General features: G+C 52.7%; 1 protein-coding gene and 1 pseudogene across 6 annotated transcripts in view; one reads left to right on the plus strand and one right to left on the minus strand.

Annotated features, from left to right (window-relative positions):
- The window catches only part of GSN (gelsolin), a 58,157-nt gene that overhangs the window by 11,131 nt on the left and 24,020 nt on the right, over nucleotides 1-23,006 (minus strand). For 3 of the 6 annotated variants that reach the window (XM_045562774.1, XM_045562773.1, XM_045562770.1), the window contains 8 exons: nucleotides 14,904-15,108; nucleotides 14,021-14,175; nucleotides 7,605-7,766; nucleotides 5,949-6,098; nucleotides 4,716-4,805; nucleotides 1,983-2,115; nucleotides 596-684; nucleotides 214-429 (listed from right to left, as the gene is read on the minus strand). In XM_045562774.1, the coding sequence (XP_045418730.1) occupies nucleotides 214-429; nucleotides 596-684; nucleotides 1,983-2,115; nucleotides 4,716-4,805; nucleotides 5,949-6,098; nucleotides 7,605-7,766; nucleotides 14,021-14,175; nucleotides 14,904-15,099 (1,191 nt within the window). In that variant the 5' untranslated portion in view covers nucleotides 15,100-15,108. Of the gene's footprint in view, nucleotides 1-213; nucleotides 430-595; nucleotides 685-1,982; nucleotides 2,116-4,715; nucleotides 4,806-5,948; nucleotides 6,099-7,604; nucleotides 7,767-14,020; nucleotides 14,176-14,903; nucleotides 15,109-16,528; nucleotides 16,600-16,648; nucleotides 16,848-23,006 lie in introns of those variants that run through there. The other 3 variants (XM_045562772.1, XM_045562771.1, XM_045562769.1) reach the window with 2 other exon arrangements.
- On the plus strand, nucleotides 3,001-3,119 carry LOC123646714 (annotated as a pseudogene).

The following is a 23,006-nucleotide window of genomic DNA, read 5'->3' on the forward strand; positions in this document are numbered from 1 at the left end:
AATCAGCTGTGGCCATGGTCACTCCCCACCCAGACCAGGCACTCCTTGAGGCAGGGTGGGGTCTGAGACACATGGCACTGGGCTGTGCACATAGTAGGTGCTCAGAGTATGCTGGATAAGTAACACCAAAGAATCGCATCTACCAAAACCGTGGTTGAAACATCCCCAGGGGAGCAGGAGGCAGTGCACGGGCCAGAAGTGCCCTGGAGGTACCTGTTTCTGGCCTGTGCCGTCGTCATCCATGCCGTGCTGGGCAGCCATGGCGGTGGAGGTGTGCAGGGTGGCAGCGTCGAAAGGCACCCGCTCCACGTTGGCGATGTGGCTGGAAAGGTAAGCCAAGCCCAGGCCGTCCGTCTGGTCTGGGTCCCGCCAGTTCTTGAAGAACTGCTTGAACAGCGGGGTCTCACCGCCCTCAGGAAGGATCGAGACCTGGGAAGCAGTGGGGGAGGAGAGGATGTGGCTGGGTCACCCAGCAGAGGTCCTGGGGGAGCCTCAGACACCCCATCCACACTGAAGGTGGGACACCCTCCGCACCCCAGCCCATCCCCCCAAACTGGACCATCCCTCCCCATCCTACCTGGCCTCCAGGACTCACCTGGGTCTGCCGGGGGTAGTCCATCTTGGAGATGAAGTCGGAGGCCGTTTTGAGGGCAGCCTTCCTCTCCTCCATGTTGGCCTGCTTTCCTGTCGGCAGCCAGAGGGGGTGACGGAAAGTCAGGGGCCTGGGACCCTGCCGCATCCTACATCCCCCATATCCTAACGTCCAACGGTGCAGGGAAAGGAGTGGACAAACCCCCTCCCTACTCTCCTTAGTCTGTGGACAGCCAAGGCTGAAGACCCCCAGAGCTGACCACTCCCAGAGCCCTTGGGGGTCCATCTAGGGTTCCTGGCCGATGACTCCAGCCACAGTCACCACTGTGGTCTGTCTGCTGAGCATGTATTTTGGGCTTAGAACTGTACATAGATTATTCCGTGTCATCCACACAACAATCTCATGTGACAAAGATCATTATTATCTTGTTCTCATGTACATATAGGGAATCTTGGATCTTAGAGAGAGTAAATGACTGACCAAGGTCACTCTGCGAGGGGGACGGCTGCGATTCAGACCCTGCCCTGTCGACGCTGAAGCCCACATGCCGCACACTCAGGCTTCCCTCCATAGGGTGGGGGCTCCTTCCCACTGAGCAGCCCGATCTGTCCCAACCCTGAGAGCACTCCCATGCCAGGTGAGCTGTCAGCAGGTAGTGCCAGCCCTCGGTCCCCAGCCTTCTCACTGCCAAGGCCAAGACCCAGGCCAGCTGGCCCCAGGCCCGAGGGGCCCAGGTAGTGATAATAATAATAGCAGCTTCTCTCTCTCTCCCTCTCTCTGTCCACCCACTGCCTCCCTCCCCCTGTCCTCTTCCTCAGGACCAGCCTCAGGGAATCAGGGAGGGCACTGACAGACCCTCTCAGAACATCTCAGGGCCTCAGAAACATCTGGGCCAACAGTTCCAATGAGCCTCCTACAACATTCCTCAAAGAGTTCATGGACTTCTAGCATGGCATTTCCTAAACCAGATCATCTTCATGAAAAGCCCCAGTGCACGTCAGCAAGTTAAAAGTCCTACAATAAACAAACCTGTTTGCCATTATTTAATCCACCGTTCGTTGCCCATGAAATTTATTTGACCACAGAGCTAGATGCTTTTTACATAATTTTTACATGATGACAATTAACTTTGCAAAGAATTGGTGTTATAATGCACTTGGGGAACACTAATTTTAGCCCAGATAGGGAATCTGAGCCCAGAGAGGGTAAGTAAAATGCCCAAGATCACACAGCATGTCAATTGCATTAGCCCAAGACTCCTGACTTCTGCTGCACCAGGGTGCCTCCAACACACACTCTACACTGCCCAGGAGCTGAGTTCCTGGAAGCTGCAGGGGAATCCACTCAAGGTCCTAGAGGCCAGGTGAGACCCGTCCCTTGTCCCTAGTACCTTTCCAGACAAAGATTTTCCCATCTTTGCCGTGGTCCAGGATAAAGCAGTCCTCCGACCTCAGGGCCCCCTGGGCGAAGGGGTTCTCGTCAGCCACGAGGGAGACCGACATGGTGCCCGCGCCATTGGAGACCTGAGGGGACGAGGGAGAAGGAGTTGGAACGTGATTGTCTGCAGCCACCCACTCCTGCAATTTCCACCACCTTGCCCCAACCCCCCCCACCCCAAATGACACTGCAGAGTAACACCTGGACTCTCATCCCCAGGCACATGCAGGTTTTCTTTGTCCTCTTCTGCTTTGTCAGAACCACATCTACAGACCTGCACTCAGGGGTAACACGGAAACTGCACGTGGGAAGGGAAGGCAGGAGAAAATGCAGGAACGTGGGTGGCACAGGGGAAGAACTGAGTAGTTTGCTGAAAGGTATTCAACCTCAGCAGAAAAGAAAAGACAAGACAAGACAAGAAAACTAAAACGAGCTAAATTCAATCTGGTATCCCAGATTGGAACCTGGAATGAAAAACTGGGGGAACCTTAATAAAGTCTGTAGTTTACTTAACAGTGTTGAGCCAATGTTAATTTTGACAAATGTATCTGATTATGTTAAGATGTTTAGGAGAAGCTGGGTGAACAGTGTATGGGAACTCTCTGTACCATCTTTGTAATTTTTCTATAAGCCTAAAAATATTCCAAAATAAAAAATTCATTTTACTTAACAAAAAGAAGTGTAGCATACTAGTCAAAATTCAAAAGATTGACAATATCCAATGTTCGCCAGGCTCTGGGTAAACAGGCACCTTCAAATCCCTGGTGAGGGTAATTTGGGAGCTCTTCCAGAGCACAGCTGAGTGATATGTATCAGAACTTTAAATAAGGTGCTCCATGCTGATCCAGTACTTACTACTATGTGCCAGGCACTGTTCTAAGCAATTGATAAAACAGAATTACAGAACTCTTTCAGTCCTTGCATGCGAGAGTTCGATCACTACCCTCATTTCACTCACAAGGAAACCAAGGGTCTATGGCCATACCACCTGAACGTGCCCAATCTCGTCTGATCTTGTGAAGCTAAGCAGGTTTGGGCCTGGTTTGTACTTGGATGGGAGACTACCTGGGAATACTGGGTGCTGCAGGCTTTTGCCAAAAAAATAAATTAAGAAAGAAAAGGAAACCAAGGCCCGGAGTGGTTAAGCAACTTGTACAGCTAGAACTAGCAGACCTGGGATTCAAACAAGCGCAGTCTGACTCTGAACCAGCCACTTCAACCACCGACTCATTCTTCGTCCTGTGATCCAGCAATTCCATGTCTAGGGACTTGCCCTAATGCTCTACTGTTCTCAGCACAAGTGCACCATAAGGGACAGAATGCATGGAAACATACTAATGTCCATCAGCTAGGATCTGCTTAAATTCTTACATCCATAAAATAGAACATTATATAGCTGTTATAAAGGGCCATGTAGATCTTTATTATAGAAAGATATTCCAGACCATGTTGAGTGGAAAATAGAAGGCCACAGAACAGCATGAATAGTTTGGATCCAGCTGGAACAGTAATTAGGCGCAGAAAGATGTGTCTGGACAGAGATGTGTCCTTTCACCAAAATGGGAACAATGTAACCATGGTACCCACCAAGAGTGTGAGGAGGACAGGATGATTTTTTAAATTAAGTATTGTCACTTTTGCAATTAAAACACACTTTAAAAAATAATACTGGTCGGCCAAGCGCAGTGGCTCACGCCTGTAATCCTAGCACTCTGGGAGGCCGAGGCGGGTGGATCGCTCGAGGTCAGGAGTTCGAGACCAGCAAGAGTGAGACCCCGTCTCTACTAAAAAAAAAAATAGAAAGAAATTATCTGGCCAACTAAAAATATATATAGAAAAAATTAGCCGGACATGGTGGCGCATGCCTGTAGTCCCAGCTACTCGGGAAGCTGAGGCAGTAGGATCGCTTAAGCCCAGGAGTTTGAGGTTGCTCTGAGCTATGCTGATGCCACGGCACTCACTCTAGCCTGGGTAACAAAGCGACACTCTGTCTCAAAGAAAATAATAATAATAATAATAATATTAATACTGGTTATCTCCTGAGTATTGCTCACTACTTTTTACAATAAATATGTATTACTTTATAACCAGAAAAAAAAAATCAATAATGTGGTTTTTCTTTGGAGGTGATGGGAATCCGCACCCCCACTGTGTTGCTGTTTTACCGCACACAAGCCTGGGGCACAGCATGAGTACAACTGGGCTTGCTCCCAGCGCTCATGCAAGTGCCAGAGTTCCTTAGCCCAACATAAACCTCAATTCAGTTGTAAAAATCACGAGGAAGAATTTATAAATAAAGTCATTAACCACAACCTGCAACCTCACACACAGGCATAACATATCTGTAGTATTTTCCCCCTAGTATTTTCCTAAGATACTTTCCCATCAGTTTTTTCTATGCACTCCCCAAAATCCTGCAAAGATGACCTTCCTGCTTTCCCTCCCACTTTACAGACTAGGAACCTGACACCCAGACAGAGGGCCCACGTCCAAACATGACATAGGTCTGTCTGGAGTTTCTCGCAAAGAAGCACATGAGCGTCCACTGGAGGCTTGAGAAAGCCCAGACCCCCCGAAGGCGTGATTTGTTCAAGGTCCCACAGCACGGGGGCTGGGGAAGACCAGGCCTCCTGCCTCCCTGTCCCGACCCCACCACACCCAGGGGCACAGTGCATCCGGGGCTCACCTTGTAGAGCTTGGCCAGCTTGCGGTTGGCTGCGTCCTCTTTGGCTGTGTCGTCGGTTCCTGGAGGCAGATCGGGCTTGGGGCCCAGCACCTGCAGCAGACAGAGAGAAGGAGAGAAAGGGTGGCCGTGAGGGAGGGGCCTGGGCTCCTGAGTGAGCTCCCCAGGCAGGCAGGGGCCACACAGGCATCCACAGGACCCCTCCACAGATGTCCTGCCTCTGCTCAAACCATCTGTGTGTGGGGCCAACCAGATCTGCCTATTAAAAGTCTTCCCCTCCCTGTCTCCCCGACTCCTGGAACTCCAGAACACATCTGCTCCTCTGCCTCCGGGACAGCCCTTCAGATATTTAAGCTACCTTCGAACTACAGCTACTGAACACCTCCCACCACATGCTTTTAAAAGATCTCACTGCATCCTCGCATCCACGCCAGGAGGCGCAGATTGTCACTCTCACTTTACAGAAGAGGACACTGAGGTCCAGAGAGACGAAGTCACTTACCCACACAGCTACAGGTGGCTAAGTCAGATTTTGAACCTCAATCCCTGTGACTCCTGAGCTGATTTTTACTCCTCCATTTTGGCCCTTTCCAGCCTTAACAGCCCGGGCACTGGCCCTCCCAAGCCTTGGTTGGTATCCAGGCTCCTCTCCACAACAATCACCCTTTCGCTCTTTCCAAAAAGTGGAACTGGATGTCCCCAGATAAGCAGGAGCCACATGACATGGAACAGAGCTCACGGTCTCCTCCTTTGCCTGGTGAACCTTGCCTCTATTGATATGTCCTCAAAGCACAATGGCTGAGATCTTATCGTGCAGCTGACTAAACGGGCCATACACCACAAGGAAGGGTCAGAAGAGGAAAGAGGGATCGGGTCCCAGTGGCCTCTTTCTATTATAACCTTGTTCCAGCACCAAACTGGCCCTCGGTGAATGGCGGAAGACCCACTTCCTCAGCTCCCACGAGGACCCGGCCTCCCCTGCCGGAGGTGTGGCTCACACTCCCAAAGGCACCTGTCCTGGGATTCCAGCCCCACCCCCAGGGGAGTCTGGGAGTGGTCAGGGAAGCTGATCTTCCCCATCCCTAAAACATTCAGGATTGGTGGAAAAACAGTCTCAGGATGGGGAGGGGACAGAACTTACTTCTTCCTCAAATTCACCTCAGATAGCCTACTGAATGGGAGAATGTCACGAGCAGCCTGTCCCCATGCCCACCCCACCCTGCACCCCACGGGCACCTGGAGCATCGCCTCAGGCTCAGTGCCCTCCTCAGACACGTGCACTCGGGCTCGGCCACTCCGCTCATTGTCCCGGATGCCCTTGGACACCTGCGTGGCCTTCAGTCTTTCAAATCGGCTGCTGGTGGAACCGCACCACTGGTAGATGTCCTGGAAGACAGAGACCCCTTAAGTCAGTGCCCCAGCCTTGGTATAAGCCCTGGCCAGTGACAGGGCCAGTAGGACACTGTGGGTTTATGCAAGTTCGCCTTGTTCTGTGCTTGCCCAGCGGAGGGCTGGCAGAGTTCGCACGTGTGCATTATCCAAGTGCAGTGGGTGTGATCAGGCACACCAGGGGGTGTGAGTGCATGTCTGGGGATATGTCTTTTTTCACAGGTACAGCTACATCTAGAATGTGTATGAACATGTGTGCCTGCTGACAGGAATGTGAATTAATACAACCACTTTGGAAAACCATTCAGCCATAGCTACTAAAGCTCAATATACCTTATACCCTGTGACCCAGCAATCCTACTCCTAGGAATATACCCGACAGAAATGCACTCGTATGTCCACTGGAAGGCCCATGCGAGAATGTTCAAAGTGGCACTACTCATAGTAGCCCCAAACCAGAAAGCACCCCAAGCGTCCACCAACATCGTAAAGGATAAATTGAGGTACACCCACACGACTGCATCTTAGGAAGCAAGGAGAATGAACGCTCTAAACTAAATGTAACAATATGGATGCCTCTCAGAAACGCAATGCTGAGCAGAAGAATTCAGACATAGGAGAGTGAGGTTCCGTGTCTATGAAGCTCAGAAACAGGCAGAACTAATCTGTGCTATTGAAAAGTCCAGGATGATGGTTGCTCTTAGAGTGAAGGGACTGGAAGAGGGAAACAGGGGCTGGTGAGGTTCTGTTTCTTGATTCGGTGTCACGTGGGTGTGTTCCCACTGTGAAATCCACAGAGCTGCACACTCAGGATGCACACACGTTAATAAAGCTCACACTAAGTCAGTGTGAGCTGTGTTCGCATGGCCATCACACCACAGGGATATGTGAATATGCGGTTTGGGGTGGAATGCCTGGCCACGTCCATTTGCAGGTCTGCGCCACGTGGACTTGTGAGGTGAGTGTGTACCAAGCATCACAGGTGGGCCTGGGTAAGTGCGTCTCACACACATGGTCACATACAACAGGCACGGGCAAACTACATGCATGGCATACACATGTGGGACCTTGAATAGCACACCCAGGTCTACATGTGGAGCATTCATTATGGTGCACATGTCCATGCCTGGTGGGCAAGGACTATAGTTTTTGCCCATGCCTGCCATGTGTTTATAAGTAAAAAGGTACACAAGATGTGCATATGAACAGAAAGTGTCGGGAAGTCTATGTGTCAAAGTCCGAGTACCCTATGCACCTGGTGCGTCCTTGAGGTCCGTGTGTGACAAGCTTGAGTCTACACGTGTGGGAGTCCATGCATACCAGAAATGTCGGTACCCAGGTCTCTGACTCACACGCAGCGCACAGGGGCCTGCAGGTCGCTGTGGTTTGCCCTGCCCGTGTCTATACATTTGTTCCTGTGGGGGCATCCTCGTCCCCAGAGTCAGGCCCGGCCAGGCCAGGAGTACCTCAGCAGCCCCTGGGAAAGGGCAAGGCGGGACTCACATTGCCCAGGTCCAGGATGAAGCAGTCGCCGTTGTTGAAGCTCTCCCAGGACACAGGCACCTCGGTGGCACGGACCACACGCCGCCCTTTGACCTGGAAGAGTCTCTGCACCACCACCTCATTGGGCACCACGTGCTTGAATCCCGATGCCACACCTCCTTTCTGTCAGATCAAGGAGACAGAGTGAGTCAGTCGAGGGGAGAGGGTCCAGGGAAGCAGATATGGGGGAAGGGGATATGATTGAGGTGAGGGCAATTCTGGCCTCTGGACCAGTGGCCTTCCAGCAACATAGAGATTCTCAGTTAACCCAGGACTTTTAACCTACTATCTTGTTTGAGACTGGGACATTCTTATGCCCATTCCAAAGAAGGAAACTGAGGTTCAGGAAAGGAATAAAATTTGCCCAAGGCCACACAGCTAAAAAGTGATCGATTCCCTACCCACTGCATCTCGCTGCCACCCCTTTGAATCTCACATTCCACTAACAAAGACCCTGGAAGCCACTTCCCTGGATCAAAGAATTGCAAACGTTCCTTTCTCAAAACCAATATTTCCCAAGAGATGTTCTATGGCACCCTAGACCCCTAAGATATTCTGCAAGGGAAGAATTCCATGATCTAACAAGCTGAAGAATGCTCCTTATCCACCTTCCCTGACTATTACACAACGCGCATGAGCATAACAAAGGCTCTGGCAAATCCTTTGGCGAATATGTCTGCTTGCCTTTCGTTTCACACAGCATTTCCCTATCTTGAATCAAGATCACTTTTCCCCACCACATCCTGCCCGTAGCTCAAGTGTTCTGCAAAACCCACTTTAAGAAGTGCTAATCCAAATCTTTCCCATCCTTCAAGGCTCTCTAGAAAGTCTTCTTGGACTGCTCCAGCCCACGCCACCTGTCTCCTTGGGCCTGTGGTACTGCAGCAAGTCCCACCCAGCTGTGCCTTCAGAGGCAGCTGTGAGTCAGAGGCAGCTGCCCTGCCTCAACAGTGCTGGATGACTTTGGGTAAATGTCTTGCCCTCTCTGAGCCTCAGGCCTCTCCTTTCTGAAATGGAGACATAACCCCCTGCTCTGCCACCCTCTGCAATGGAGCAGTCCCCAGCCCAAGGCTGAAAATGTTCTTACACGGCACCCCATTTTACCCAAGGTAAACTGAAGCCCAGAGAAGTGAAGTGCGATTCTGGAGGGCAGGGAGGAAAAGGGAGCCAGTTTAAACTGAGCTCCGTTACGTCTACCCGTCGTAAGCAATAGCTAAGCGTGTATGACCCGATCATGCCCACTGCGCTGGGCATCCTGCACGCATCACCTAGGAGGGAGGCATCATTCTCCCACCTCACAGACGACGAAAGCAGAGCCCACAAGTGAGGAACTTGCCCAAGATCTTACAGTGGTAGATGGTGGAGCTAGAATTCAAACACAGGCGTGTCTGAATCTGTAAGTCCCCCAGTGTCAGAGTTTCTTAGAGCACAGGCCACTAGGGTCACCCTGATGGGAGGCAGAAACAAGCCACTGTTCAGAGCTGTCTTTCAGGTAGAAATGTTTTCCCGTTGCAGGCTGTTGGAGCGCCCCCTGGTGTCCCTTCTTGGCCTCAGCATAAGGCTTTTCAAGAGTTCCCTTGGGCTCAGGAGGGCGGCCAGTGTTCACGGAGGGATGAACCGTCTTTCTGCCCTGCTTCAAGGGCCCTTCAAGGGGAGCTGTGGCTTGGCCACTGTGTCGGAATGACCTAAGCGTGGAACAGGGGGTAAGGCCGTGGCTTCCACTCCTGACCTTGCCGCCCACAACTGAGCAGCAAGACAGCAATGTTTCCCATCATCAGGGAGGAGTGAGTTGGGCTCCAGGCGTGAGTGAGGGGCCAGGTCTGAGGGGGCCCAAGATGCCCGGGATCTGAGCGCACGGTGGAGTGCAAAGGACGCGGGTCAGGGCCCGTGGAGGGGAAGCGCATAGAGACCCGATGTCCTGAGGGCGATGTAACCAAGCCCGCCAGGGAGCAGGTGAGGCAGAGCAGCCAGGGAAGGGAATGCGAGGCCCTGCGCTCACCTGTGCTCACCTGTGTTCCTCACCTGAAATGACTGCACTGGCCCCCACGTGCTGAGATACCTGCTGTACCTGCATGGACCGCAGTCCCGACAACCAGCCCCTGAGGTGGGAACTCATCACCCCACTTCTCAGACAAGGAAACAGGTTCAGAGAGGTGAAGCATCGTGCCCAGGGCCCCAGCTGGGTGGCGGCAGTGCTGGGTTCTACCCCCAAGGCCCCCTTCAGGGACCAGCGTCATCTGTCAGCCCAGGAACTCCTGGGTGTCTATGGACAGTCCTGACCAGGGACTTCATTCGGCTGGATACAAAGAGAGAATGGATCTGAAAAGCTTTTCCAAAAGGTGCTAGAAGGACCTGCCAACCGTTACAACCGATTTCTCGGAGACAAGGAAATGGGAAAACAGGAGGAAACAAAGGCCATTAACTTTTTTTTTTTTACACACCTCCAAAATATTTAACTTGTTCAAGCATGCCTTTCATTGTTGTTATTAAAAAATTGTTTTTAATTTTAGAAAAGAAGGATTGCTTTACATCATAAACCTCAGTTTCCAGAAATTCTCTGCATATTTATTTATAAAATAAAAGAATATTTGATTTCTAACGATTGAAGCCATGAGTTTCCTGAGTCTTTAACCCCTCAAATCTTAATGATCTAGGAAATCAGATTTGGAAAGATGAGTTAACAAAAATAAATAAAAGCAAGCTCTTAGAAGACATTAGTGGATCTACAAAGGCAGGGGGCAAACATTTTTGAAGGTTTTCCTATTTTTTACTATTTTACTATAATCTTTAGGATTGGTTGTTGCTTTCTACAGTCTAATCATTAGATGGGTGAGACTGGTGTCAAATTATTTGAACAAAATTTTAAAGGATAAATTGCCTTAAAAGCCACTCTATAAATGAAAGGGAGAGAGAAAAAAATTAACCACCATTTGGTATATTATCTCTAAGAGTAGAATCACCTGGGCAGTGAGAAAGAACCTATCTTTCTATAAAATATTTGACATTTTACAATAAGCTTGTATTACTCTTGTAGTCAGGAGCAGGGAAAAAAGCCATAAAGATTTATATGGGAAAAAAAAAAGGTTAAACTGTTTATGAAACAAAGAAAAATGAATTGGATCCGTCTTGGTCTCCTCTGCCCTCTAAACTCTGAGTTCTTTATCTAAGAAATAGGAGGGAGGACAAGAAAGGTTCAAGTGATTCTGTGGGTCTCCATTTATGTTCCTCGGGTCCCAGGGCTCCCGGGACTCTGCCCAGCCCAGATTCCATGTGAACAAAGGGTTTCAAATAACCCAGCCCCAGGGGGTCTCCAGGGTTCAGTTTGAAAATGGAAGGTGGGGGGCGGAAGAGGAGAAGGAAGAGCCGAGATCAAGGGATTCTGAGCCCTTTGGCAGTGAGTGAATTTAAGGATTTGAGGGTCGCAGAACAAGAGGGCCAGGCCCCATGTCAGCCCTTCCTAGTGGCTCCCTGTCCCCTCCCTGCCCTTTCTCACACTCCAAGGGCAGAATTGGCTCAGAGGAAGAGGCTTTCACAGCAACAAGTCTTGCGTAACAAGCCCTGCTCCTCGGGGATCTATAATTGATGAGGGCACCAGGCCAAGAACCTCGGCTGGACCTGCCAAGTGCGGGGGCAGCCGGAGGACTTGCAGAAGGTGTAAACAGGACCAGCCTTGGACCTCCCATTTCCACCAGGAGCCAGTGCCTTTCAAGACTGAAGCCCCAGATCTGGAGCATTCCTCAGAGTGTGGTCCAAGAACATCCCAGAAAATCACCTGGAGGCAGGGTGGGCTTACTAAACAAGCAGATGCTGCATACACCACATCCGAGCTAAGATCCAAGATCAGGGAATCTTGAAACATCCATTCTGAACCAGCTCTGTGTTAGGCCCTTCACACCTGGGTTTAAATCCCAGTTCCATCACTTACTAGCTGTGTGACCTTGGACAAGTTGCTTAACATCTCTGTGCCTTAGTTTCCTCATTTACAAAATGGTGCTAGTACTAGTAACTATCTCATAGGGTAAAAATGAGTTTATGAGTAAAGTACCCAGAAGAGTCTCAGATACATAGCAAGCAAAATATACAAGGGTTCAGTGATAAGCACCTTCCTACTAGCTGTGTGAACTCGGGCAAGTTAGTTAACTCCTCTGAGCCTCAGCTTCCTCATCTATGAAATGGGAACATCACCACCCACCCTAAAGGATACAGTGAGGATTAAATAGAGATCCTATGGTACAGGCTTGATATATGGTAGCGATTCTTACCATCCTTGCTTATTCCTAAAGACCGGGAAGCCTGTGACCTGCTCGGCAACATTCTCTAACCTGGAAAATCATCTTTCTTGTATATATGAGAACGTCCTTGTTTGTGACTAGGCAAGACCGTCGGGCTGTCCCTCTAAGAAATAGGTGACTGAGACGAGATAGGTGGGCAAACACCTACTCATCCCTCTAGTCCCTGAACCCCTTGGAGAGCTGAGCGCCCCCCCTGAGATTCCACCTGTCACCCCACCTGGACACATCAAGTGACCTTTCCTGAGCCTGCCAGACTCCCCGACTCCTCGGGGCACTCTCAAGGGCAGGGACCCATCTTTTTCACCTGGGTGCCCCTGGGCACCTCAGTACTCAGCCCAGAGCCCACAGAGTTAGGGGAACACGGGCCTGGGTTTGAGTATGGTTTATGTGACCTCTCTGAGCCTCAAGTCTCCTCATCTGTAAAATGGAGCTCTAATTACCTGCCTCCCAGGACAGCTGTGAGGCTTATAGGTGATAACACATGTTCCCAGTACCGTGCCTGCCACATGGCACCGATAAACAGGCACCGCTGTTACAGGGACTCAGTCAATACCAGCTGAATGAACGAAGCATGGGGAATGTGTGAACACATGCCCAGAGCTACACGACTTGCCCAAAGTCTCACAGCAGTTAGAGGGGTGGCCTTGCGACCTGAACCCCAATCTCTCTGATTTCTGGCCAAGTGCTCTGTCCACTGCTCGCTCCAGAAGTTGCAAAAAGACCTGGTCCTTCTCCAGCTCAGGGGCCTGGCTCCCAAGCTCCTCATCTCCCCCTCTGCAAGGTACCGAGGCCCCAGGAGGGGCTGTAGGAAGAAGGCAGAGCTGCACAGCTCAGCAGGAGGAGCTCTGCTAGAGGGGAAACTGGCAGACAGGGAGCTGGGTGGGCACCAGGGAATCCAACCCCACCCAGCCCAGATGCTGTTCCCAGGACACACCCTGCCCTTTGCTATCTGCGTCTCACTGGCACTTTCCCATCCCTTGTGCCTCACCCAAGCAAACAAGGTCACTGCCCCATTGACACAGAAGATCCTGGGGCCCAGGGAGGGACAGTGACTTCTCTAAGGTCACACAGCACATCAGTGGCACTGACAGGGCTTGAACCCTACCCTAGAACCCTGGTCATGAGAGGCATGTTGGTTTAGTGGAAAGAATTCTAGGAGTCAGGAGATCTAGGTTCTTGTCCTAGGTCTGGCACCAACTTGTTGTGTGACTCTGGGCCAGTTGCTTAAACTTCTCTGTGCCTGAGTCCCATCCCCACCCCCTCCCCTAAAATGAGAGATTTGGACTCTGACATCAAGGCCCGTCTGGCTATGGGAGCTTGTGATCCCCTCCCTATCCTTCCCAAAGAGAACACCAGCTTTGCAAAACCATAGCTTTCCCAGGGCCCTTCCAAGGAGCCAAGCCCTGTGCAAGGCGTTTCCCAGCTACCGTTTCACCAAATCCTCCCCCAGCCCTGTAGGGCAGGTACAACTGGCTCTCATGTAACCAGAGAGGAAAGGGAGGCTCAAGGAGGTCAAGTGGCTTGCCTGATGTCACGAGGCATATTAGGGGGCAGCCTCCTAAGGCTCCCAGCTTGGCTTTGCTCAGCCCCACCTGGCTGGGACCTTGGGGAAAGAGATCTGTCTTGGCCCATACTCTTAAGAGTTCAAGTTCAAGGGGGATTCTAGTGAACAGAAAGAGGTACATGACTAAGAGTGACCTATCAAATGCCTAACACGGGGCCTTCTACCGACAGGGCCCTAAGAATTAAGGGGTACAGGAACAGAACCAGGCCCAAGCCCCCAGGAGCCTGTGAGAAAGGCCGGGTTTCCACCTTTGGACCACTCCTCACTGCTGGGGCTGGGAAGACAGCACTATGAAATTATGGGAATTTACTTCTCCCCATATTAAGATAAGAAAGGGATTTGTCCAAGGACACACAGCTAGGAGGGGTCCAGGATTTAAACCCAGTGTTGGTTGACTCCAAAGCCTGACCTCTGACCTGTCTACCCATCACCCCACAAGGCCAGAAAACAGGTGGACCTGAGTGAGCCCTGCCACTGATGCATCTGTCCCTGCCGCTTGAGCACGGTGGGGCCCAACCCACCTTGTACTTCAGGCCAGACTTGAAGTAGCCAAGGAAGGTGGCCGACTCGAAGCCCTGGACCTCACGGTGCTGCACGGCCCGGCCGTTCAGGTAGTCATCGAGCTGCACAGTGAAGATGGCGGCCGCCCCGCTCTCGTCCTGGCTGCACTCGTTGCCTAGGGGACATCAGAGTGGCATGAGCCTGGCTTCCCGAAAGTGGTCCCAGGCCCCTGGGGAGGAGAAGGAGCCTCCAGCACTGCTCTGGCCTCGCTGTAGAAGCTGGGCAAGCCTCTATCTTCTGTGAGCCTCAGTTAATCCATCTGCATAACAGGACAATGGACCTTATTTTTCTCTAAGGGCCCTCCCAGCTCTGACACGTTCTCCTGCCCTCACTCTCAGCCCTCCTGAGCACGAACCCGGGACTGGGAGCGTCCACTCAATGCACAGATTAGGAAACTGAGGTTCAGTACAGGCACGGGACTCCAGAATCCTAACTCTGAAGGGCCAGGTGGGGAGTGACTGGAGTGGGCCCAGGGAAGCTGGGCAGGGGTCCAGGGCCCCCAAGTCACCCACAGTTCTGAGAGCCACGGTACCTTGTTTAACCCTCGGAATACTCCTGTGAGGTAGTGTGGCTTTATCATCATGTCCACGCCACAGAGACACTTGGGACTTGCCAAAGGGCAGACCACAGGTCAGGGCAGAGCTGGGTCTGAACTCAGCCAGGCTGGCTCTGGAGTCCGAGGTCACCGGTAACTACTTGCCAAGGGCCTGGCATATACTGGGCGCTCAATAATCAGTTTGCTTCCTCGGGACTTCCCAGGGACTTCCTGGGGACCGTGCCTCAGGGGTCCACGCTATTCAGGGTGGGGGGGCCACCGCAGGGGCAGGGCAGGGTGGGCCTCACCCAGCCAGTAGTGTAGGTCGTACTGCAGGTTCCCATTCCTCAGCTGCACCGTCTTCAGGATGACGTAGGCATCGCCTGTGAAGAAGTCTCCGTAGAGGTTGGTAGGCACGGGCACCAGGTCGAACTTCTCCACACGCCAGATCTGCAGGCCGGGCTCCTTCCCTGCCTTGAGGAACTCGGGGTGTTCCACCACCATGCTGCCGGGCTGGGGAGAGACCAGCAGAGCCTGAGCAGGGCCCGGGGTCTGGCAGGGAGAGACCCTGGGCATGAGGGAGGGTGGTTTCCAGCACCAAGAGCATCTCACTTGAGCCTCCTGCTCTCCCCACGCCCGAAGTGAGGCCATCCCCTTCTGAGTGCCCCGTCCCAACGAGTTAGCAAACAGGGCAAGAGTGTACATTCCAAATCCTGTGCCTTGGCCAGTCAGTGTCTGTCTCTCCTGCTCAGCTCCCCGATCCGCTTTTTCTGGGCATGGAGTGGACAGAGGGCTCTACCTGCCTCCCCGCTGTTCTTCCTATTGCCAACTGGATGTGACAACTGAGGCACAGAGAGGTGAAGCAACTCTGCCAGGGACCCCCAGCTAGGAAACAGTGTAGCAGGACTGGACTGCCCCAGGCTCCCAGAGCACAAGCTCAGGGACAATGAGTAAGTGGACCCCTCAGATGGCACAGGTAAATCCGGGGCCCCCAGGGGCTCAGCTCACTCCCTTCCAGCATCCTCACTGGCTCTTAGAACTAACGGCTCCCTCCGAGAGCTCACAATCCAACTCCACTCTGCAGATAGGGAAACTGAGGCCCAAAGAGGAGAGGGGACTGGCCCAAGGTCACACAGCCTGTTTGCTTTTGCTCTTTGGAAGTGGGGAGATTTCCTGTGCCCTACCCAACCCCCATCACGCCCCCAGGAAGGGACTAGATGGCTGAGCCCAAGTGGCCTCCTGAGCTGTCTGCCTCCTCCCTCTTGCCCCCCAACACACCACCCCCAAATTCCATTTCTTGGGAAAGGTGGAGAGGACGCAGCGGGGTCTGTAGGAGCCTGTCAGAGAGGAGGTGGTTAAGGATGGGGAATGGCTGTCAGACGTGCACTGGGGCTGGGAACAGCAGACGGCAGGATGGTTAGGCTGGAGTCGCAGGGCGGAAATCAGCAGGCGCAGGTCACCTCGGGCCGGAGGAGAGAGCTGGTGGGAGTGAAAATCAGATGGGAGAAGGCAGAGAAACCAGGAGGGGAGAACTCAGGCAGAAGGGTGGCTAACACAGAGGGGAAACAGGAGGGAGGAGAAGAAGTTGACGGGGCAGAGGAGACACCAGAAAGGGGAGAAGAGATAATAGTAACGACCAGAAGCAGGCACATAAGAACGAAGTCATACAAGAAAGAGGGAGAAATAGAAGAGAGGGAGAGAGAGCAAATGGGGCCAGGGGATCTGAAGTGGAAGAAGAAAGCAGAAGAGAGGAGAGAAACCAGGCAGACAGCAGGAGAAATTAGACAGGGAATTAGAGAAATCAGGCGGCAGAGAGGGGTAGATGCCAGAAGGGGGCACAGGGAAAGGAATCCGGCCAAGGTGAGGTTAGCACAGCCGGCCCGATGCTCCCACCCCCGTCCCCAGAGGCTCGAAAGCAGCAGGATTTACTTACAAAGCAACAAAACAGTTTTTCCATTCTAGACCTGAATTATTTCCCTTTTCCTAGCGCTGTATCTGCAAGAACTTACAATAGAGAGTTACTCCGGGAGCCCCGGGCCCCCCGGGCACTCACCCGCGCCGTAGGCACCCGCCCCTGGGTCGCCCGCGCCTGGGCCGCCCCTCGAGACGCGGTGGCCGCGCGGGCCGGCGGCGACAGCGCGCACAGCGCCAGGACCAGCGCGCCGAGCAGCGCGGACGCGGAGCAGCGGGGAGCCATGGCAGCGACAGCGGTAGGGCACCCCGCCGGCGGCCGCGGCTCCGGTCGCAGAGCTTAAGTAGCCGCCGGTCCATCCCGCCCAAGCCGGGACCGCCCCGCAGGGAGGGCGCGGGGCGGAGATCTGTTCCGGATCTTGGAGACATCTGGGTTCCCGTCGGGACCGACCCGACTGGGCGCGGCAGCCCCTGCACCCCAGCTCCGGGTGGGAGACCCAGCACAGGGGAGACCCAGCACAGGGCCTGGCATACAGCAGGCGCTAACTCAATGCACGCCAAATGGGCACGTGCGTGAACCCAGCTAATAAGCTTGGTGTAACTGCCTGTCTCCTCCCCACCTAACATCTCCAGCAAAAAAAAAAAAAAAATCACATAAACTAACATTTTTAAAAGGCTTTCCACTAACCGACACATCAGGACATTCTTTTCAGAGTGGGTACAGCCCACTACCCATTTTGCAGAGGGGGAAACTGAGCGCAGAGTGGTTATGCACCTTGCACACAACCAGTAAATGGTACTGTCAGGATTTGAACTCAGGCAGTAGTGGGTCTGGGCGGAACCCGCCGCGGGCAGCAGGGCGACGGACTCAGCTTCACCCCGCAGGTGAAGCAAGCAGGACTCAGCTCCTGGGATTGCTGCTTCTACTTTACTCAGGACAGCCTTCCTTCCTTCCTTGTAAAAACTTTTGGTTTCTTAAAAAAAGTCTCATTTTGATCAAAACGTCAAGTCCGATTTCCCTCTCCCCAAGGACGACCACATCTCTCTACCTCTTTTAGCTGATGATTCAGGGCTCACCTCCATGTCCCTAAACAGCAAGCCCTTATTGCCTCTTGAAGTTTTTTTTTTTTCCCCCATTTTAGGCACTATCTACTGACTCCCTGGGGAAGACAGAATTTGAGTGTCCTCGCCCACTCCCAGGCTCCGTTCCCACCCCTCCACTCCCCACTAGCGATAGCGAATCACTGGGGTGGGAGAGGTGCTGTTCACACTCACCAGGGCTTCCCACCCCCACAATTTCCCTTTCCATCCCAGACCTGCCCTCCCCCTGCAGCCCCCTGTGGTGACAGGAAGAGAACTGGGAAGTTGGAGACCTGGGTTTGATTCCCAACTCCACTGTGCGGTTTTTTTTTTTCAATGTTTCAGTCTCCTCATCTATTAAATGGGTACAGCAGTTGCTGAGGATTAAATCAGTCTATATGTATGAAAACAGTGCAGCCTGCAGCTGGGTAACGTGAGTCCTCTGCCCCTGCCCCCAGCTAGAGTCACCCATCCCAGCCCCTCTGGGAGCCCAGCCTCTATCTAATCAGGCTGGAGTTTGCCCTCTCCCTCCCACAACCTGCTCCCACCAAGGGGGATGTGGGTCTGATAAAAGACTAAGGGAACACAAACACAAAGAGGGATGAAATTCAAACTGGAGGGAAGGATTGTAAGAATAATAATCCCTTATAAGAATAACAGAGAAAGGGACTTGTGGCCTGGGCCTTGAAGGACAGAGAGGATGGAGAGTGGGAAGATGAGGCATTCCAGGGGAGGGAACACGGGCAAAGGGCAGGCACACATAGGCCACATCCAGTGAATGATGAGGAGTCCCATCTGAAACACGGGAGCAAGAGGAGATGAGACAGGGAGAGCGGCAAGGGTCACAGAGGCCTGTGTGCCACACTGAAGAGTCCGAATTTTATCCCAGTGTCCATGGAGAGCCCCACAGGGGTGCCAGAGTTCTCAGGGCTCCATGTCCTGGTAAGTCCAGGGCTGAGCCAGCCAAGCCTGCAGTGGGCCAGCCCCGGCCTCAATGCAGAGCCCTCCCTACCCCCCAGCCACGTGGAGGATGACTGAACCCACCGCTCGGCTCACATACGCTCTGGATGGAGCACAGACCGGTTTCACCTCACGTCTGTGGATAGGAATGCGACTGTCCAAATCCAAGACACACAATGCAACAACAGTTCCACTTCCTACAGAATTAACAATGCACACAAAAATATACGTGCAAGGATGTTCAGTGAAGCATTGTTTGAAGAAAACTGGAAAGGACTCAAATGTCCTGGTGAAATAAATTATGGAGCCACCATACAATGGACCCCTATGCAGCTGTGAAAAAAGAACAAGCTGGATCTGACTGTGCCTGGCACATAGTAGGCGCTCAGTAACCGTGGGGAGATCTCCAAGTGCAGACTGCAAATTGCACAATGGCCACAGTATAGCTCCTCTCCTCTTCAGAAGGGTGTATGTTTTTGCATACACTCTTGAAAATCGGAGGGTAAATGCCAAACTGTTAAGGCAGTTTGCTTGGAAGGGAGGACGGGGGATAATCTCATTCTCAAACATTGCCGTGGCTGCCTGGGGCTGGAGGAAGTGCCCAGGTCACTGCGATTGGCATTAGGGAACTTTTTAGGGTGCTGAAAGTATTCTCACACTGGATTATGGTGCTGATTATAGAACTGATTACATCTGTTAAAAATCATAGAACTTACAATGGGTGAATCTTTATGATATGTAAATTATACCCCAACATACTGGCCGAAAAAAAACTGTAAAAAGCATGGCTGAAGGGTCTAAAACTTTACAAGTATGTGTCCAATATAGTTTTGTTTTTTATAAAACACTAATCCAGAAACAATATCTTTTAGTAGAATATACTTACAGTGATATCTGCTCGTTAGATAATTTGGAAAATTCAAACAAGTAGGAGAAAGAAATTTCTTTACCCACCGGGCCCCCAGACTGAACCTGAGCCAGTAACTGGCCAAGCCGAGGTCAGTATGGCCCCGACCTGGCCAGTTGGTGATTAACAGATGGCTGCTGGGGCTTGGCCCTGGCCCCAGGGGTCACTGACCACCCTGGCCCTCAGGTTAATGATCACAAAGGCCCTGCAGCTTGGCCTGCCATGTCTCTGGAGCCTGGGCCCTTGGTACCCGAGAGCTGGCAAACAGGCCCCAGCCCCTGCCCTCTGGAGACCCTGACTGCAGAGCCTGGATCCCTCCAGAGCACTGACGTGTGGGACTATGACAGGGGCGACACTGTCTTACTCTGCTTCCTGCCTGGAAGAGGATGTATGGCTGAGGGAATGGGGGAATCCGGGTACATGAGAAAGACCCCTAGGTGGAAAGGAAGAGGCCCTAGTGCTAGAGCTGGCTTTGCTGCTGAATTCCTGGATGACTTTGAGCAAGTCACTGTTCCTCTCTTGTCCTCAGTGTCTCCATATGCAAAACACAGGTAGGGCCTGACGCTCTGACTCTAAGCCTCTTTCCCAGCCCCTGCACTTGCAGATACTACTGGTTGTGCAACCAGAACCCACAAGTCTCTGAGCCTCAGGGTTCCCATCTGTAAAATGGGGGCGTTGGACCCGGTCACCCTTCTGAATCAGACAGTCCAGGGCCCCTGACTTGAAGAGGAAGCACTGCAGTCACTGAGAGCAGCATGCCACCTCACCTCTGGGCCCAGACAAGGAAACTGAGACTCAGGGGGGTTCAGGCCCCTCAACTGGAAACGTGTTACTGAGATTCAAACACAAGGCTGGCCAGCTCCAGAGCCCAGGATCTGTCTGGGGAGATCAAACAGGAGCTCCTGGCACCAGCTGGGCTGCGTAGGGAGCGACAGTGTCCTTTCCAGGTAAAGGGCTGCAGGTGCTATGCCGGTCAAGCCCCTGCCTCCCCATCAAGTCCCCACCACACCTCCCAGGCCAGGGCGGAAGGTGGCACCAGGAAAGCCCTCTAGCCCTTCCCACACCTGATGTGATTGCCCGGGACAGGGACATGTCCTAGGAAGATCCCCAGGCCGTGGCCACCAGGAGGAGGGCAGACGGGGACATCTACACTCTGTGCCACCTGGCACTCAGGTCTGGCATGGTTTCTTTGACTCAGTACATAAGCACATCCTAGTCCCTGCCTTTCTCTGCACCTTGGAGATCCCCTTGACCTCTTGGCTGTCCTGGGTCCTGCGCGGCACCATGCACACAGTGGGCAGCTTCTCAGTGTCTGACGCAGGACAGAGCTGTATAGCCCACGTCCCTCTGGTGGACAACTCGCTCCCCTGTAGTTGGACCCAGAACCTTCACGACCGGCTCCAGCCCCTCCTTCCCTCTGTGACCTTGGCTAGTCTCTGCATCTATGGGCCTCCCAGGGCAGCTACCAGAGGCCAGAGGAGGTGACCTCACCCTCTCCCCCCGGCCCCAGCTACAGTGCACAAAAAGCCTTGGCCAGGCCTGGAAGACACCACCCTGTTCTGTTCTCCTGACCCCAAGCACTGTTGTTCTTGATTTTCCAGGCATGAAGCCACTCGTGGGAAGCCCTCTCTCAGAATCTGTTTGCTTTTTGGCTCACTGCTGTACTCTGGGTCCTCCTGGGAGCATCCGCCCCTCTGGCCTGGGATTTTGCTAATTGGGACAATGGTCAGTAAACAGAGAAGCCAGTTATGAAACCCAGTGAAACTGGACAGGGTGGGTAAGTGCGGGAGAGCCCTGTGGACTGGAAAGAGCACAGGTTTTAGAATCTGGCCACCTCTGCTCCTGCGATCAAGGCCTCAGTTTCCTCATGTATAAAATAAGGAGAATGGTACCTAGCTCAAGGAGCGGGGGAAAAGGCCCAGGACCTCACTTACGATAGGAGCTCCCCCAAAGGTAACACTCTTCTGCCTCAGCAGTCTGGTTTCTGTGCAGAGGCCTGTGTTCGGCATGTGTGCACCAAGAGCAGTGTGGCAGTGGAGAGAAAGGGCACAGATTTCACAGTGAGACTCTGGAGTTCAGGTCTGGGCTGTGTGACCTGGGGCAAGTTACTTTCCCTCTCTGAGCCTCAGGTCACTCACTTGTGAATAGGGATGGTGACGCCCATTGCAGGAGTGTTGGGGGGACGGGAGGAGGACTGTTGGAGTGTGCTGCACACAGCAGGATTTATGAGCAGCAGCGGTCATTAGTTCATCCTCTCTTTTGTAGATGATGACACTATGAACAAGAGGGTGGCTTTTCGGAGTCACAAAGCAAGTCCCTGGAAGGGTAGATCTAGAACTCCAGAACCCAGAGCCGAGGCCGGGGTCTCCACAACACAGCAGGGCTCCCCATCAGGGCCAGCTGGGCCTCTGCCTTGGCCAAGTCCATCCTGGGTGTGGACAGTGGTTGGGGAAATGGCCAGTGAAACTTGGCTGAAGCCACCTCCAGGAGGCCAACTATCCCAGGAACCAAAGCCACTGGCCCTTTCCCAGCTTCCGAGCCAAACTCACCTAGTGCCGAGACCCAGGGCAGGACATAAGAAGGGGGCCTGGCTCTGCCACTTCCTGACCCCGTGCCCTGGAAGCAGCCAGATTTGGCCATGGCATGGGCTCTGGGTCCTTCTTGCCAGGACCCACTCCGGCCATCTCTCTCCCCTTCCAGCACCCCACAACCCACCCTGGGGAGCCCGGGCACAAACACAGGTCAGCAGCAGTACGAGGAGGCCCAGCTGCAGACACTGTGACTGTGGAACCAGGAGAAGACACAGGGGGAGCACAGTCTCTGTCTGCAAATCTGCAGGGGAAGGCAGGGTCTACAACGCCCCAGCTCCAGCCAGAATGAGCAGAAGCCACAGGAGGCAGCTGCCTACTCCACAGAGGAAGGACCTTCCAGGAGGGAGAAAAACAAAGGGAGCAACCTTCTGTGTGTGACTGTGGGAAGAGCTCCCAGCAGAAAAGCCTGGGTTTAAGTCCCTCATCTGTCACCTACTAGCTATGTGGCTCTGGGCAAGTTGCTCTGGCTCTCTGTGCCTCAATTTCCCCATCTGTAAAATGGGGGTTACAATACCTTTTTCCTAGGGTTGTTGTGTGCATTTAATAAGGTAAAATATGTCTGGGGCTTAGCACAGTGCTTGGGACAGAGTAGCACATAGAAAGGAAGCTGCAATTATTGTAAGAAAGGAGGCCTGGAAAAGTTTGTGTATCTCTGAGACTCAATTTCCTTATGTGTAAAATAGGGGTAAAAATGCCTTCCTTGAAGGCTGGTTGAGAGGACGAAATGAGGCCATAAATGTGAAGGACCCTAGGGCCATGGCTTGCACAAAATCGATGTTCAAAACTGCTGGTTTCCAAAAGCAGGGTCTCAAAGAGCTATCTGCACACTCGTGTTCCCAGCGGCATCATTCACAATAGCTGAAACATAGAAGCAACCCGAGTATCCATCAACTGACAAATGTATAAACAAAACGTGGTCTATCCATGCCATGGAATCTTAGCCTTTAAAAGGAAGGGAATTC

This window comes from Lemur catta, chromosome 10 (genome assembly GCF_020740605.2).
Source record: "Lemur catta isolate mLemCat1 chromosome 10, mLemCat1.pri, whole genome shotgun sequence".
Classification (NCBI taxonomy): domain Eukaryota; kingdom Metazoa; phylum Chordata; class Mammalia; order Primates; family Lemuridae; genus Lemur; species Lemur catta.